The sequence below is a fragment of the Tribolium castaneum genome, chromosome 1, assembly GCF_031307605.1.
Source record: "Tribolium castaneum strain GA2 chromosome 1, icTriCast1.1, whole genome shotgun sequence".
Classification (NCBI taxonomy): domain Eukaryota; kingdom Metazoa; phylum Arthropoda; class Insecta; order Coleoptera; family Tenebrionidae; genus Tribolium; species Tribolium castaneum.
The window spans coordinates 33,473,768-33,493,041 of record NC_087394.1 but is presented as its reverse complement, the minus strand read 5'-3'; the positions used below and the strand labels follow the sequence as shown (position 1 = coordinate 33,493,041).

Sequence of the window (19,274 nt, the reverse complement as noted above, 5' to 3'; positions counted from 1 at the left end):
CGGTCTTTAAAAGGAGAGCAATGTTGGTCATAATTTCAACGAAACAAATTCGGAAATGTTAGCGGGGTCATGACACTTGGCTCAGAGCTTATCGATTGTTTACACAATACACCTAAGTGCTATTGATTAGACTTACCAGGAGTCCCGATAATCAGCGTTTTTTGTGCAATTTTACAACATTTATCACAATAATAACATTCAATGTAAACACACTCGCACCATAACTGTGATTCATTTTTGACGGAAGACAACCGGAGAGGTTGACATTTTATTAATAATGCTGCCAACCTCCTAGCGTTTCAAAACTACACGAAAAATGTAACTTGGCTGCAAAAAATATTTCGCAAAACGAGAATTATGCAGCAAATTGGATGAAATTCAAGAATCTTTTTCAGGAATTCAAAGGAAGTTACAAGAAAGCCGTTTAAAGTAGTTATTTGTTGTGTAACCGTTGGCTGCAGTTCAAGAAATCAATGGCACACTAGACCGCGCGAAACTTCGTCACAAAATAAACGATTTGGCCAATTTTGAGCTAATTTCCATTGAGATTATTACGCAAATAAAGGCAAATTGTTTTAAGCCACGCCCTTTGACCATACAATAACAAAAACTGATCTTAAACGTGAGTTTTTATTAAAATATCGTTTGTAGGAAAAAGTATAGATTAACTCCTATGCAGCGGCGTATAATGGGTTGCAGCTTACGCATTTTTTTTTCAATTTACTGAAGTGTAAAATTGTAAATACTTGTATTTACCGAACAAAAACACGAGTGTTGAAATCTTTTAAAGATTTATTTTCGTAAATTATCAATAAAACAAAATATCGGGGTAAAGTAATACCTAATTACAATTTATTAAATTGATATGTTATTATTACTCGACATAATTATTAATTGCAGAATTTAAATGCACATCAACAAAATCACAAATGGTTCATTATTGCAAAAGTTATTAAAAATTTGTGCCACTTATATTATGTTGGAATGTTTGAATACTTTAGTAAGTATGTCATTAAGAAACATAGAGTATCTAATAGTTGAGTTTTACATGTACAATGAAGCAAAATAAATTACAGCTAAAATAAATAACAATTCGCTATACTGTAAGTGAAGCTTATTGGCACATTAAACAATAATCAAATCCATTATAATGAACTAAAACCTGACTGTTATTAAAAGTTATTGTAGGTACATCTCCGAGCATACACTTTTCATCAGCAAGTATAAAAACCATACAACTGAAACAACGTTACAATATTTTTGGTAACTAGAAAAGTTTCATTTCTATATATTATAGACATCACTTGTAAAGCACAGGAGCGCATATCGTTAAAATACTATCTAATGTAGAAGATATATAGTTTAGAATGCTTTTTTCGTTACTTTCCATCATAAGCTCCTTTGTGACATCATTAAGTCGTTGAAAATATTTTACTTAGGCGCCTCAATTGACTAGTAAATATAATTATATAACACTGATATTATTACTTTTACAATATTATCTATACATTGTCTTGAATTATTGTGCCTTGTGAAGAGTTTATATAACAAATGGGTAAAGCATGGGAGGTACACTTGTTCGTATTAACAGACGCTAAAATAGATTCACTCATAAATTTCTATAATTTTTACTCTTCTTCCACGTAAATAGAAAACAAACAACGTGAATCGTTTTTACCCGAAAGGCGTACACGAAGGACTAAAATATTAGGAAGCCTTATCATTGAATTATAATTTTTCACTAAATGTTTGATTTTTTTATTTGAAAATTGTCAAAAAGTTCATATAACATGTACTAACTTTGTGTTGTTGTTCTAAATGCAATTTTCTTACAATTTTAGAAATGTCCCACGTTTGTATTTGCCGAGTACGTTATTCGCCTCCTAGTTCTAGTCCTCCGTGTCGCGTGTGATAAATCTGTTAATAAAAACACTTGTCAAAGAATAAGCCTAACTGAGTTTGTACAAAACAAAGTCGAAATAAAAATAGATATTATCACCCTGTGTTCTATATACATAAATGTTGATCCCTCTATACCTAACCAGTCTTCCTAAACTATGTAGGAGCGTATCCTAAGTTTTTCCTTTGCAAGAAAATGTGAATCTCTCTAAAGCTCGGCCGCTCCACATCTTTCCGTCTCCAGCACTCGAGCATCAAGTCGTAAATATCCTTGCTAGCCGTGGGTCGAGGTAGATACATATACTGTCCATCATCACAGTGCATGTGTGCTAAATTCTCCATAACTTCAGGATCCGGTAAAGAATCGTAAGGCGGTCTCCGACACAGCGTCAGAATTTCCCACAAGGTGACAGCAAACGCCCACACGTCGCTTTTCGTTGTGTACCTGGTCTGGTAGACCGACTCCCAGGCCATCCATCGGATGGGCAGCGGCGTGTTGCCGTCCACCTTGTAGTAGTCATTGATATAAAGTTCGTTGTAAGTACCGAAATCGCAGATCTTGATCTGATATCCCTTGCCTATGAGGCAGTTCCTGGTCGCCAGGTCGCGATGCACGAAGTTGAGGGACTCCAAATAGCGCATGCCCGAGGCGATCTGGGCCCCCATGTACAGAAGGCAGTTGAACGAGAGCGACTTAACACCGTACGGTAAACTGGCATTGTTGTCCGCGGCAACGTGCGTTTTTAAGAACTGACACAGATCACCGTGGTCCAAATACTCCATCACCACACAAATCGGCTCCTCTTGGCTGCAAATCCCCAGGACACGGGCGATGTTTGGGTCCTCCAGAGCCGCCAGGATTCGCACGTCGCGGTAGAAATCCTTCCTGAAAGCATTCATCAATCATGACTGATACACAACCCGGAAACGTACTTCTCCTTTTCGGCGGCGTTTTCGCCGAGGAATTTTATTGCCACGAGGCGCGTCCCCAAAGACATGGACGAGGAGAATTCGGTTATCCCGTCCGCCTCAGCGATGTATACCTAAATTTTCGTAAACTTAATAGTGTAACTACGAAGTGTAGTGAAACAATACCGTTCCAAATGCTCCTTCAGAAAGTTTCGATAGCATCCGCAATCGATGCCTTGGAAACTCTACAAGTTGTGTGTCTTCTAAGCGCTTTTTTAGCGCGGTTAGAGCTTCTTGTTGCGTTGGGGACTGTTAGCAGAAAAGTTAATAAAAATAAACTACACAAACGGTGTTGCTCTTACCCTTTTACCTTCACTGTGGCTGTTTCTCGCATTCATTTTCTGGCTTTTTAAAGAGACGCTACTCATTCTACTTCTATTTATTGGCAATGTGTTGTCCGAACCAAGAAGCGGAAGAGTCCCAGGCTCAGGTACTGCGTAATCATAAGCATCTGCAAGTAATTATTGCAACTATTCAGCAAAAAATAAATACAGGTTGTTTCAAGTTTACCGCCAGTCAAAAAATAAATACGTACGTCTAGTTGGTAGTTGCCCAAAAAAATTATAAATTATATCGGAAAGCATAGCTTGTAACATGCTTCAATTTGATTCTTTACACTAGTATTAGGCACAACTGAATGATTTTAATTGTGGAATATGAGTAATTGAATGAAGTAAACTATCGGAATAATCGTTCGTTAATATTCATTCGTTTAAAAAAACAGTTTTATTTATATGATTAAGTAACTAAAGTAATTTTTAAGTATAAAGATAGAACTAGTAATTTTAATTTTTTATTGTTAATGTTTAGAAAAACAAAAATATTTAAATTAAAACTTGTCTTATTCTGAACAATTTAAAAGATTGTTGTTTTACCAAACAATGCGAATTCGGGTAAAGATATCAGTCAGACATTTCACAAACAATAAAGAAACGGAATCACAATTTTTTATTCGGCATTGTATCTCTAATTGAATATTTTTTAGCAAATGAATGAATTTTCTACTATCAACTTTCTTGGGCTAAAATTTTTGATTTGAAGATGTAATTTCCACCACAGATCATTTGTTGGAGTTTATACGGAGATTCAAAAATTCACCATAAAAATGAAAATTTTAGTTATTTCACTGTGTAGTAAGTGACGAATATACTATGAGCAACAATAAAGTTATTATTAGCTGAAAATTTTATTTTTCGACTAGTGACACAGCAGCTTTCAATAATTTTTTAAGTTAAATATTCATTGAGTAAGCAGCAAGAGACACTTCTGATCTGATCTTCTGATAAAATTTTGATTTGGTTAATTTGTTGTCACGTGTTACAACTATGATAAAGATTGCAAAAACATTTCTTGTTAAAATGTTAAGGTTTTTCATGTTTTCCATCAAAGATACAAAAATTATTATATTTAACTCTTAAGAAAAGTAGTCAACTATCACGTGAAAACTTAATTTGATCGCTAACGCTTGTAAATTATTCTGTTTTTAGTTGCAAAAATAAAAAACAAATCCATTTAAAAATTCTACGTTATTTAAATTTAACAAACCTCTTAATTTTTGTTCCTTGATTGCAGTGAGCTCAAAAAAAATAGTATATCATAAAGCTTAAACATTCTTCTTTAAAAAAACAAAAATTCAATTAAAAAAATAGTTTTTGAGCAATATTTACATTTAAAAAATAGATGGTTTTGTTAAAAAAATCGAATACTACAATCAAAATCATTAATTTTAAAAACTCCATCCATATTAGCAACAAATATAGAGTGTTCCATTAAAAAAACAAAGTTTGTATTAATTTTAAGTGAGGCGGGAAGTTAGTATCTAAAGCTTATGGGAAAAAAATAATAGTCTAACATTTTGAGCTGAATAATGAGCTTTACCAACTCGCTGGAACACCTCTATATTACTAATTATATTGATTAATTCATTAATTGAAAACTATTACTCAAAATCACCTTACCTATTTGCTGGATTGGGCATTTCTTAATACTGTTGGGCATAGCATCCTGCATTTCCATAACCACTGAGCTGTAGCTATAATAAGGCGCATATTTGAGCGCTTGATATGGTTCTTGATATTCGTTGCCTTCCGACATGTGTCCAGGATGTGGCAGTGGTAGAGTAGACCGCAAGCTCGACTTCAAAGTGCCATGACTTCTGCGGTAATCCTCAATTTCAGTAACTCCATACGCCTCAATCGAGCTCCCTTTCTCGCTCATCCCCAGCACCGACTCCGGCTGAAGATGCGGCAAAGTATCGCCCGGAAACCCAATGTTGGAGGAGTTCGGACTGCGGAAGAACTTTCTATTCCGGAAGCGGTGGATGATCAGGTAAATCACTCCGCCCAACAACAGTATAATAAACGCTAGCCCGATCACGATGATTGTCAAATAAGCCGGTTCATTTATCTTATTCGGCACGGGAATCTCGATCTTTTGCTCGTGGAGCTCGTGCCCTTGGGTGGGCGGCGCGGCCTTCGGCTCCGACTCCACGGTGAAGTTGCCGTGCGCCACCACCGAGTCGAAGGTGATCTCGCTGACGAGAAGCCACTTGGCGGCGAAGTGGAGCTGCACTTTAACAAACCGCCCCACTCTATGGTGGAGCTTTATGGTGACATTTCGCGCGTTTTCGAAGATGCGGTCCTCCATGTACTCGTACGTGATGGGTTCGCCTTTGAAGCGCTTGCCTCCGACGCTGAACATGACTTTGGCGTGCGAGAAAATCTGGACGTCTTTCGTAAACTGATTGTTGCAGTAGATGTGGACGGCGGAGAATTCGCGCACGCGGTCGAACTCGAACTTGATTTCGATGGGTTTGTGCTGTCGCGTGTCGTTCTTCCAGCCGACCCAGGTCTGGGCCTCGTCGTAGAAGTCGGTTTTGAAGTCGTCGTGGCCGAAGATTCCGTCGATTAGCTGGCCCAGGCCGTGCTTTAGCTCGTCGCCGTCCCAGTGGCCGTCGTAGCCGAAGTCGTAGAATTCCCAGTTGGAGCCGCGTTTGTCGCCCTGGGGCATGGAGTAGCTGACGATGCCGTCGGTGTAGCGGCAGCCGTACAGCTCCACTCGCATGCAAACTGTACGTTTGTGGTAGCTGTAGGGGTAGAAGCGGATTTTGCTCACCCAGATGGGAGGCACGAGAGTGTTCTTCGATTCCAGATATGTGTTGATGTTGCCAGGCAGGACCTGGAAGGGACAGAAGGGTAGTCAAAATCTTACCCAAAATTTTGGGTAGTTTTTATGAAAGTGTTATCAAATTACCCAGTTTAAAGATAATCTGCAAGAAACAGAAAAATCGCTATGTGGGTTGACACTGCACGAGAAAAAATATTATACTGTGAAGATATTTCAAAAAAACAAAAAATGCCGTAACAAGCCCAACTAGTGACTATCGATTAATTATTCCTTTACAGTCGAAGGCCCATTTAATAAGCGCTGTTTTCCTAAAAAAATTAGAGAGATAGCTAATTTGAATGACACCTCAGACAAAAATAAATTTTGTGATGTAAAGGTTTTTTAAGAAAACAAAAAAATTCGTGGTGACCCTGGCTAGAAACTGTCATTTAATTATTTATTTACAATCAAATGTCCTTTTCATACGCATTGTTTTCTCCATCAGGAAAATCTTTATTGTGAAGATATTTTGAGAAAACAAAAAAAATTCATTACACTTAATACCTGTCAATTATTTTTTTTAATCGAATGCCCTTTCCAAACGCTTTGTTTTTTGCAAAAATCCGAAAAATCGCTCAACACGCAATGACAAAAAAAATATGGTGAACAATTTTGAAAAAAAACATAAAATTAATAAAGACCCTAATTGGTGACTATCAGTTCATTATTTTTTTTACAGTAGAATGCCCATTTAAGAATCTTTGTTTTCTGTAATAATCAGAAAAATCGCTACATGCGATTAAAAAAATATATCACAGATTATATTATTGTAAAGGTAGTTATAGAAAAAAGAATAATTCGTAAAGACCCTAACTAATAACTGTCGGTTCAATTTTACGGTTGAAAGCTCCATTGACAAACTATGTTTTCTGAAAAGATGACTCACTTGAAAAAAAATTTTTTTGAAATATTTTGAGAAGACAACAAAAATCCGTTAAGGGCCTAACTAGTAACTGTGGGTTGTAATTTTTTCTCCTGTTGAAGGCCCCTTTAATTAACGTATTTTCTGAAAAAAGTCAGGAAAATCCTGCACGAGATGACATAGTTAAAAAAAAGTCTTTAGAAGTTAATTTTGAGAAACAAAATTACGTTAAAAGCCAATCTAGTAACTGTCGGTTTGTCATTTTTTTACTGTCGAAGGCCCCTTTAATAATTACGGAATAACACCTAAGATAAAAATAAGAATTTTATTTATGGATATTATTTAAGAAAACAAAAAATTTCGTTACAATCCTAACTAATGACTGTCAGTTTATTATTTTTTAGAACAGAAGACCCTTTTGGCAAACATTGTTTTCTGCAAGTGACAAGAAATTAATGAAAAAAATAAATAAATTAGCATTATATTGTAAAGATATTTTGAATAAATAAAAAAAAAACTTAAAGGCCTAACTAGTGACTGCCATTTACTTATTTTTTATATTAAAAGAACCTTTTCATGCGCTTTCTTTTTTGCAAAAATCTGAAAAATCGCTACAGGAAATATCACCAATAAAAAAAGTATCTATTACGAAGATATTTTGAAAATAAAAAATCCCTTAAGAGCCCAACGATCTTTTATTTTTTTTATAATCAAGAGCACTTTAAACAAGTTTTATCGTTTTATGGAAAAATAAAAAAAATTGCTTCACGGAATCTCACAATTTAGAAAGACATAAAAAATGTATTGCAAAGATATTTCAGAAAATAAAAGAAAATGTTAAAGGGTCAACTAGTGATTGTCAATTCATTATTTTTTTACAGTCGAGGCCCTCTTGCCAAGCTATCTTTTGCGCAAAAATCACGGGATGACGGGATGATTTTTCATACGAAAAAAATAAAATTTTTATTGCAAAGATACCATATTTCAAAAAAACAAAAAAATTGTTAATTGCCTAATTAAAAAAAATCGGTTCAATAGTTGAAGGCCGCTTTACCACACTTTGTTCCCAGAAAAAAAAATAGAAAAATCGCTTCATGAGATGACTCACTTGGCTAACGGTTCATTTTTTTTATAATTAAAGGCACTTGTGATAAGCTTTGTTTTCTGAAAAAATAGGGAAAATTGCAAACAGAATGTGATCAGAAAAACACAATAAATTTGTATTGTGAAGATGTTTTGAAAAAAATTTCGTTTCAGACTAACCAATGAGTGTCGCATTAATTTTTTATAATCAAGGACCCTTTTGACAAGCTTTGTTTTCTGCAAAAATCAGGAAAGTCACTAGACGTAATAGACTTGCAAAAAAAATAAAACTCTGTACAAAAATTTTTTGAAAAAACCTCAGAGAAAACGTAAAGACCGTAACTAACAACTATCGTTTTTTGCAATTAGAGGCCCTTTTGGCTCAATTTTCTGCAAAAATTATTGGAAAAAAAGTTAAAAAGCGGTCAGAAATATATGGAGAGCGACATACACTCGTCCATTGGAAACCTAGCGCAAATTTCCAGCCGGCACTTCCAGAGCATTTATGGCTTGCTGGCGACATAGCTATTGTTATCAACCCTCACTCCCTTGTTATTATATCTACCTTCAACACGAAAACTCTAATTTCCCTGAGTCACGCAAATCATTGTCGATTTGGCGCCCTTTTCTCCAGCCTGCTTAATTTTCCTTCGAAAAGGAAAACTCTATACACTTTGATAAATATACGCCTCAGAAATATTGCAATTCTTATCACATTCGAATGTCGTTTTTGTTGATTGTTCTCTGAATGTGGCGGCGGTTTGTATGTTGGGCCTTTTAAGTTTCCACATGTTCTTGTTATATTATATTACAGTAGGGACGTGATACGACTTGCCAACGTATTTTCTTGCTATTGAAGTTAATTATTATGCAAATAGAAATTTTCGTTACCTCTACCACTCCCTCTTTCCGCACAGAATATATTTTTAGGCCAAGTAAAACACGCTTTTAAGGCAAGTAAGTATTTCTAAATTTATCAGTTGTTGATTGTAATAACACAAGTTCCACGATCAGGAGAAACGCTTAATAGTGAGCTTGTATTACTTTAATTATATACTCTTGGAGCTATGGGTTGTAAATCAGCAGCAAAATCATCGCTCGCAGCTTTCTGAACACGTTGACGGGAATTTTGATGAGCATTCACACCACAATTTACACACATATTGAAATTATTTGTTAACCAAAATAACCTGTTGCGTTAAGTTTTCTCATTTGTGGACAGCTATTATTGGCTTAATTAACAAAACGCGTCCCGGAGATTGAATTAATATTAATTATTACCTCCATTACCGTCTCCGGGTTATCTGATGTGCATTTACTTACACATTTAATTAATAAGCAATAGATGTAATTACAGAAACATTTAATAATTATTTTTTTAACAAATGCCTCACTTTATTTGCGAAATTTCTTGTTATGGTTATTACTAAAAGTTAGAAGTTTGGAGCAGAGACGAGTACAGAAGCTGCGATAAAATCGTGGTCTTGCGACCGCATTAGTATGCTTATTTTGGGAATAATTGTTTACGACAATTTTTCCTCGCAGTTATCTCAAAGTTTGCTCTCATCGTATTCCAGGACCTGGAGCGCCGCTAATTGGACGAGCAGGACGTGCTCGGTTTATTTCCGTGTTCAAAACGTGTGCTTCCTAAAGACCATATTGCACATAAAAAATAACGACGTTCTCAGTATTACAATAATTATGTTTTAGTGGATTTTCGTGAGGCCAGTGAACCTTTACCTTGCCAAACAGCAGCACCTGTTTTTCAAATTTATGGCCTTTCTGAAGTATCTCGCATTTCGAAATAGTTAAAATTTAATGGCGAATCTTTCAGTTCACACAACTTAATCAGCAAAGTCATCAGTTACCTAATCTGTTCGGCACCAGAAAAATGCCTTAAGTTAATTGGACCTGACAGAGGAAACAAACATAAATTTAATGATGGACTGTGTTGATCGAGCGCACAGTTTATGATGGTAGCAGCAAGAATCTAGTTTAACATTTTTAATTGAAATAAAAATCTACGAGAGGGAATAAAATTGAAACGCTGGAGTTCGTTCAAATGACGATAAAATTTGATGATATACGGAACAAAGTTCCATATTTTTAAGGGTGTAATAATTCTGAATTTGAATAGGGCCATAAATGTCGACGTAATACTGGCGTCAATCGCAGTATAATAGCGTTCCTGTTTTGGTAATCGGGAAAAATGCACTAAAAATAACTAGAGTAGTGATGATCGTGGCTTGTAGCAAACAGAAGCCGTAAAATGTGGTCATAATGTTGGATTTCCATACTCCAGATGTTCATTAACGTCAAAAATGAATAAACCCAAAAGGTTACAAAAAACTACTAGTGAAGTAATTATTAAACAGCCATTCCATTTTACGGACGGGACACTTTGCACAAATTCTTAGATTTTATTTTCAGTTTTTACGCACAGTATCAGTAGAAATGAATTTTTCTTTACAGGAACTAAATAGCACTCAAGTTATTTGCAACCTGCAATTATAGCAACATTTTTAAAATTTGAAATACGAGCTGGAAATAAAGTACAAACTGATGACGGACGGGACACAAAAAATTCCTCACATTTTTATCGTTAAACAATCGTTTATGAAGTAATAGAAACTTTTGAAACCACAAAGCCAAAGAATAAGGCAATGTGCAACGAATTCTAATCAATTTACTTTTTGTTTACACATGACGGACGGGACAAAAAAACGTGTGTGTGAAAATTGCTCTAAAAAATTTATTCATACATGTTTTAATTATAATACATTTACATACATTTTGTATTGGCGACAACAGACGAGACAGCAAAAGTTATAAAATTAAAAAATATATATTAATAATCAATTTACTTACTGATTTTCATTTTCTAAACTTTCAGAAATAGAAAAACACTCTTAAACAATTATTTATTATTCAATTATTGCATTTTTCCTAGAATGACCGTACAATTTAAAAATGTTTTTTCTATTTTAAACAATATAAATTGGAGAGTCGAGCTTTGATTCATATTTGTTCATATTTTTGTCAGACGTCTGCCAGTAAACAAGTTATTGGTAAAATTGGTCTCGAGTCAGATCTAGAAATTCAGTGGCGTTTATTAAATGTTGATGTATGAGGGAACAAACAATTTAAAAACCCGTAATGTAAATTGGCTTATTTAATAATCCACGTCACCATTAATATCAGTTAGGGCTGTTATAATGTTAATTTATCGTCCTCTTATTACGGTAAATATTTTGCTACATGTTTAGCGTTGCTCGGATGCTTAATCAAACTAGGCGCCGCACAGGAAGAACACAATTGAAGATAAATGTCTACAATTCTGCCGCTTTCCCATTTCCTAATTATCTTATTAGAACGCATCACAAATCGTCGACATATTTGGAAACATCGAAGTAAATTGGCGGAGAATTCCGTTTTTGCGTTATTATTGCATTAAAATACCGCTTTGAGTGCAATAAAACGTAATCAGAAGAAAAAATCCATTTGTGTGTTAAAATAATGAACAATGTGGTAGTTTTTACTATTCCATACAATTTCGTAGCAATTTCTAACAATGATGGAACACGGCACCAAGGTGTGGTAAGTGAGCTTTTAATGCAATAAAAATCAATATGCAGGGCGATCGCGTGACGAACCTAATAATAAGCGGACTAGAAAGCACTGAAAACAGTCCACGTTTTCAGCATTCTTTGTTTACACCGCGCACAAAACTGATCAATTCGCAACAAAATCCGAAATTGGCTGAATAAATAAATAAGCAGCTTAAAGAGCAGTATCCGGTGGAAGGCTTTTAACTTATTTTCGGTCTGGCTGCAATTACTAATAATAACATGACGTCTTCTGGATGGGCATGTGGCATTCTAAAATAAATACTCCACATCACATATGATTGCAGTTTTGATAATTGCTCAAGTTTCCTCATAAATTCCGAAAACGTTTGACACTTGAAAGCGGTTACTACTTTTGGCACGTGCATTAAAGTCACTTTTATGAATTCGGTTTTAATTAGAGACATCCGCTTCGAATAACTGCAAGGTTTCTTACCTCCTCGCCTTTGCTGTTATGATAACGTATCCATTTCGAGAGCTTGGGCCGCCAATATTCCAGCATGTAAGCTTCCGCGTATTCAATTCCAACCCCGTTACCGAAGCGGCCCTGGCTTCCGGTTGCTGTTATCATATGAACTGTTTTCAAATCGATTTGGATCCATTCTTCGGGCTCCGTTGTCGCCTGCTTCAGCGGACACCAAGCGCCCCCGTTTCGGTCCGTTCGCACCCTAAAATAAAGCAAAACATCCTAAATTTGAGACAAGGTCTGAAAGTACACCGAAAAAAAAGGGTAGTCAATTTTACGAAAATGTACGAGCTACTTCCTGTATTTTAACTTTCGCAGTATTTGACATGAAAATTTACATGTTTTCTTAATGTCACAAAATTAATGTAAAAACATTTAAAAATTCACAACACAATAGTGTAAGATCACACATTTATTTTAAATTTGTACTTAAATGAAAACTTATGAGAATACTTTGTAAAATCACAAGCGTCATGTAATACTATATTACATAACGAGTGAGTGACATCGTACGGGTGAGAATCTTGACCCACGAGGCGCCTGCCGAGTGCGGAAAGCTCACGAGCAAACGATAGACACTTTTTATCGAGTTTTGTACACTATTTTTTCCATGACCGCAAGTACACTATATTTTCACGATGCCAATGACCAAAAACATCAATTTTTATCTAACCGTGTATTTTTAAATGAGCAACAGTTTAATCTACAGATTTAAGTACCTACTGTGCTACCTACGATTAATAAATAAATAATTTGTTTTTTAGAAATCTCTGATTCTGTTCGTTATATGCAGGGTGACCCAGGAGGGTCTAATTAGTTTATAACTTTTTTGTTATTTAAAATATTGCCATGCCGTTTTCATCATACGATAGATCGACTTAAAGTACACAAATCAAGATTATTTTAATTACATACTGGGTGGTGAACCAAGGTTATATTTTTTAAATGAAACCTATATATTTGTGCATAATTAGATTCTACACAAAAAAATAATGTAACTTTGTAGAAATTTTTACAGGTCTATCTCTTTTCGTTTCGAAATTATTCAACTTTTCGTTATAAAAAAACAATTTTTGAAAAATCAGAAAGTTGTCTCTAATGAATATTTTTAGTAATACAAGACTACAAATTTTGGTAAAGATAAAATAGGTACATTTTTGCAAAAAAGATAACTTGTCTATATTTTAGCAATATAAGTGTTGCATCTGTCTTAATATTTAAAGCGATGTTAAGCGTGGAAGCCATCAAATTGGCATTTGGTTTATATTTCAATTTTATTTTGGAATAATTGAAAGCTATTGTCATATTTCTTGAATTTTTGCAAAGATTTTATCTCAAGCTCCATCTAGATGCATCAAGCACTTCAAGTAAGAAAATAATTATCGTTCTAATCAATAAATTTAAAATGTATATCATACGAGTTACTACATTTTTTTGTCAGCACAAGCAACATATTTTTAGTTTCATTTTTATATATTGTACCAAACACATAATAAGACCTAACATATTATCACTAAAATGGTTTTACATTAAAATTACTAATTCAGGATCAGAAACCCATCTTATAAACCCTCATTCTTTACCATGTAAAAATTACCAATATGTAATTTTAACAATGTAATATTTAATAAAACCAATGTAAATTTACTATGTGTTTTTCATTTCTAATTGCATATTTACAATTTTTATGGTAAAATCACTTTACAGCAAAATCGTAAAATTACAACGCATGTAGCTTGCAATTTTACGTCACCGTTCTAGTTTAAAAAATTTAAAATGTATATCATACTTGTTACTAAATTTTTTTGTCAGCAAAAGCAACATTTTTACAGTTTTATCTTTACATATTGTACCAAACACATAACAAGACCCAACATATTATCACTAAAATGGTTTTACATTAAAATTCAGGATCAGAAACCCACCTTATAAACACTTATTGTAATTATTGTAATGTAATTTTAATAAAGCCAATGTAAATTTACTATGTGTTTTTCATTTCTATTTGCATGTTTACAATTTTTATGGTAAAATCACTTTACAGCAAATTAGTGAAATTACAACGCTTTGTAAAAATACATGTAGCTTGCAATTTTACGTCACCGTTCTTGCAATTTCACAGTAAAACTTTTAAATGTAAAATGGCAGATTTGATTCAATCGCCCCTAAGTCAAGGAAGTTCGCTATCAGTAATTGAAGAAATATGTGTTTGGCTCTCCGATTAACTTAATGCTCGACTTTTATCTAAGTTCCTCCGCGCGATTATTCTCTTGTTGAAGACTAATATAAAAAACCAATTGATCACTTAATACTTGTTCGAACATTCCTACTTTTCTACAAAAAGAGCAAAGTGTGCACCATAAAAGCTCTGAAGTTTCCTCGCCGTTGTACTCCAAGAATGGTCTCTGGGGCACTTCTATCCATTATTCATTGATTCCTTCTCACAAGTCCTGAATAGGTGGACGCGAAAGTATTTTCGGCCAAATATTTGCCTATTTAGATTGCCCGAGAAATCGAAAATGCGAGGAGATTTATACGAGCATCGATTAATGAACCGGAAAATAAAGGTAATGATGAATCACCTTCAGCCTACAAGACGTATTAATAAAATTTCAAAATCAATAATTCATCGCGTCAAAAGGGTGAATGGGGTATATAATGCGTACATGTCGTTACAAGCGGTTCCACGATAATGGCTTTTAGGTATTTACCCCCAATTTTGGGAAGAAAGGCCGATGGGTGACGAATAATTAATGGTAAAATTGGTTTCGTTGCAAAACGATGTTATTTTATTTTCAACTAATAGAAGTAATGACCGCTTTCTGAAGCCGTCAATTTGTAAAATAGGGTCTAGAATAACTGCGGTTTCTTCGAATCCATTCGCTAGTTATTTTGAAATGATGGTTGGCTTTCGACATGGGTATAAATGTCTAGCTTACTTCTTGCATATGTAGTACACGCTGGCCATATTCGGACATAGAGATAGTATTGAATAACAACCCGAACAATGCAGCCATATATTCCATAGACCGGTCCTTCAATACCGCCTATCAGCTCCAAATTACGTCCAACAAGTCCTACGAAATTGAATAATGGTGGAAAACTTTTCTTTCGAAAACACAATCGCGTCTGATTAAATTGTGACCATGTTTGAAATATTTTCAGGCTGTCTAATTGTACGTAGTATTCAGTGTAAGACTTTGTAGCTGATTCTTATTGTGAAGACGTTCCGTTCGCACCGAAGATGTTTTATATTCGTTCTGGTGTCGTTAAACAAAGTTAAACTTTCAAGTAGTTTCATTCGATAAGTGAAAAAGTTTCCAAGTAACCTACTCGAAAGCTTGCTAGCTGATACTTTAAAAAATGAAATTAAGCTCTCCGGACGAAATCAATAAAACCCAGCGGTGAATTTCATTTTGAAACTCTTCACTCTTGATGAACGACTCGGTAAATATTCTAATTACGTCGTATTTCAGCAAACTAATAACTACGTTTTCGCATTATTACAAATTGATTAGCCACGGCCAAACATTTGGAACTATTTCGGATCTTAACGTAAAGGTTTGATTGATTATTACATTAATGGATATTGAAATTCTTGGAATATCAGAAATGGGGAACAATTGAGGTAATAACTACATTGCTTTATTAAAGCTGGCAGTAAAACCACATAAATTACGCCCTAGAATGTGTACGCACAAAGGAAGTAGTTCGACAATTAAAATGCTAAAGCATTATAACACCTGAAACAAAGAAAATTGTTCCGAGGGGTTAAGTAACAATTCGATTACAAACTTGTATTATGTGCTAAACAGATAGAAACACATTCTTCTCGCTAATTTGGTCACATCTGATAACGACTTGTTTTCCATGTTAGGTCGGGAGATTCCTTTAATAGGTTTTTGCCGCAATTGAGACTTCCGTCGTGGCAGCACAACAAAAATCAACACACACTGATTCTTTTGGACTTTCAGGTCGCTGACCAAAAGCCCACAGGAAAAAAGCTCACTTAGAAAAAAATTCACATACAGAAAAAAGCCCACTATATGCTGTGTTTAATGTGTAAATATTATGATATTATGTTTCCCCTCTAGTTCTTCTTTATTAACAATTTTTTTTGTACTCCCCTACTTAAAAGATAGCATTTTTTGTCAATTTACTAGAGTCACTTTATTTATAATAATATTTTCAAATTCATGATTGACACTAGTACTAGAAGTTGTAAATCCCTACCGATACTTTTCTTAAATTAAGAATTAGTCAAAAAGTAAACTTTAAATATCCTGCAATAATACAAAAAAATTAATGTTATACTTTTACCCAAAACGTTACGTATTGCATTTTTGATAATAGTTTGCAGTAATTACCTTTCCAATATTCCAAAACCTACAAAATTGGATAATCTTGTCTTTTTAATAATAATAATAATAATAATAATAATAATAATAATAATAATAATAATAATAATTTTTATTTACAGTACAAAACTTTTACATTTACATTTACCTCAATTTCTAATAGTGTAGTACAGAATGTTTAAACGAAAGACAAAAGCAATATATAAAAAAAATTATTACAGTAAAGATTACATGAACATTATTCAAGGGAGAACGCAAGGGAAAACTAAATGTAGAAGTATCGATATAAAAGAAAAAGATTTTACGTACAGAATAATGAGAAAACACAAAATTTTCGTAAACTAAGAATATCAAGAGCATCAATAAATTGTTGAGAATAATAAAAATACAAATAAAAGATAAATTCACATTTTTTTATTAGCTACATTTTTTTCAGGATTCTATAGTTTACTTCTGCTTTGGCATCTTTGGCTATACTTGTAGATGACATCAATTTTCTAAACTGTTAAAATAATCATTATTCGAACAGTAATTTGTGTTTGTTTTCCGTTAATGCCTATATATTGAGCAGAATTGAGACAGTTTTCATATGGAACGACGTTTTTTAAAACATAATGATAATTTAAATTTGATCTTTTTTTTAATACAAATTTTTTTGAATTACATTGTCTATGAGGAGAACAGCAGAATTACAATTCAAATCAGTGCAAAAGGAATGAAGAATGCGAAAAAATCACTCTAGGTCTAGCTTTCCAAAACGGTTACACTTTTGATTATTCTGATTTAACTACACTTTTCTGAATCGGATTGTAGTAAAAAATGATTCTAAAACAATTTTATTTTGTATTGATTGTAGAGAGAGTTAATTTTTCTGTGAGCTTTGAGCTTTTTTCGTGTGTGCTTATTTCGAGGATTCGTTCAGGTCGTGCTTGTGACCTCTGACCTAAACGTTCAACAAGCAGCTTGACTTTATTTTCGACATTTCCCAAGTTTTTAATAAACCAATAATGCACAAAAGCCGACTTATCTGTTGTAAACTTTATCACGCAGCTCGAATCATTGTTCCGCCGTCACAGGTCCCGATTCGAAAGGTTAAAGGTTGAGATTTCCTCGTTCCGCCGTTTTCTCCCTTTTAAAAAAGGTATTCATATTTTTCATCGTCGTATAACTGAAAGGCTTTTACGCACTTCTCAGATATGCCATTTGTACGGCAAATGCATTAAGTGATTTTCGTCGCGAATTTGAATAAAATATTCGTTATACTATTCGAAGCGCCGGCTTTGTAGCCAATTAGTGGCAAAGCTAGACGAACACCTAGGCTAGTAGGTAGGGTTATTGATCCGGCCCCGGCAAGGGTTTTAAATTCTCATAAACCTGACAGAATTCGCCGAGGAGAAGATTGAGTGGAGCAACAGACCTGGAGGGTGCTTTCAAATTTTCATATTCCGTCTGTTTGCGTCTAACGCCTTCCGCCATCTGTCAATGTCAGAAACGGAGCGTGCTCTTAGGTCGGTTGGCCAATTCTATGAATTTCTTTCGGGACCATTCAATTTAGGGACATGAAGGATTGCGAGCGCATTCACGGCTAGCTTATTCGATTAGCATAATAGCAACTCACCGGCCGTGATGAGGGCCCACGTTACCGCTATCGAACGACGAGCTTGCGGTGATGTCCTCGTCCTTGATTGCTCCATTCTCCATCCCCAGAGGAGCGATACATTGCGCTGCAGGAAAAATGGGAGCAATGAGTGAGCAAAGCGCTCGTATGCTGATACCTACAGAGGTCCACAGCCTCGTTAACGCCGGCATGAAGGAGGAGAAGGACCGTGAGGAGCTGCTTACGGAACGTCTTCATACTTGTCCACTTGCCGAGGACGACCCTCGCGAGTAATCGTCTCTCAAGGCATCTTACCTGCAACGAAAAGAAAGATAATTAAGCCCAGACGGAAATTGGAACCGACGAAACGTAAAATTTTGCATTGATTACGCTTTTCGTTCGGAATATCCAATCTTTGATGGTGGGTTCGAGGTTGCCGCTAATCACCAATAAGCCGCCGACTGATTCTTAGCGACTTAATTCGGCTTCTCCTCCGCCTCATTAATATTAACCAGAAAGCTGAGGGAACATGTCAATAGTGTAAGGCAATACCTTCAATAGGATTAGGGAAATACGAAATAACATTTCCCGTGGTTAAGTCAATTGTTCCACAAAGATGCTTCGTTTAACAAAGCCTTTTCTATTTGCCTAAGAACAAAGTGAATGCAAATTATGACGCTTGGTTTTTATTTTCACATTTCTGCGGATTCAATTCGATTACGCGAGATCATCAAAGCCAAAGTACCAAATAAAAAGAAATCGATGGAATCTTGCTAGACTTCGCGATTCTTTGCAGGTTTAGATTGATTGTCGAAGGATAAGTACAGTGATGCCCAGTTATAACGAACTCAGAAAAAGCAGGTAAATTAAAAAAAGAGTTTTTGTCAGTTATTTTTACTTTACATTTGAAATAAAACGAAATAAATAGATATCTATTGTAAAAAAAACATGAATCCTTTGAGAAAACAGTAATATGCATATGCAGTTGTGCAGATATTATAAAGTTCGTATAAAGCAAGCTGATTTATTTTGACTTCTTCTGAGTTCTTTTATTTTAAAATATTTACTTATTATCACATTCACACATGTAAGTATGTTTAAAAATATACTTTTCATCGACGGTTAAAATATTTTCAGTTAATTCAACAATCTCTGTTCATGAGTTAACATTTCTCTTGCTGCTTTATTGTTATTAAGCGCGACATATTTCTCAAAATTCGGTGAAAAGTCATAAGCTAAAAGTTTGCAG

The 19,274-nt window shown here is 34.7% G+C and overlaps 2 protein-coding genes across 2 annotated transcripts in view; both read right to left on the bottom strand.

The window, feature by feature from the left end:
* The window catches only part of LOC657535 (uncharacterized protein), a 65,474-nt gene extending 65,065 nt beyond the window's left edge, over positions 1-409 (bottom strand). The window contains exon 1 of the mRNA XM_064359781.1: positions 137-409. The gene's annotated coding sequence lies outside the window, so the exon portion shown is untranslated. The remainder of the gene's footprint in view (positions 1-136) is intronic.
* Positions 410-774: 365 nt separating this feature from the next.
* LOC657382 (discoidin domain-containing receptor 2) overlaps positions 775-19,274 on the bottom strand; it is a 41,698-nt gene continuing 23,198 nt past the window's right edge. The window contains exons 3-10 of the mRNA XM_008201862.3: positions 18,208-18,340; positions 18,047-18,152; positions 12,041-12,272; positions 4,827-6,045; positions 3,171-3,319; positions 2,995-3,117; positions 2,833-2,942; positions 775-2,785 (exon numbers count right to left, since the gene is read on the bottom strand). Coding sequence (XP_008200084.1) covers positions 2,056-2,785; positions 2,833-2,942; positions 2,995-3,117; positions 3,171-3,319; positions 4,827-6,045; positions 12,041-12,272; positions 18,047-18,152; positions 18,208-18,283 — 2,745 coding nt within the window. The 5' untranslated portion in view covers positions 18,284-18,340 and the 3' untranslated portion in view covers positions 775-2,055. The remainder of the gene's footprint in view (positions 2,786-2,832; positions 2,943-2,994; positions 3,118-3,170; positions 3,320-4,826; positions 6,046-12,040; positions 12,273-18,046; positions 18,153-18,207; positions 18,341-19,274) is intronic.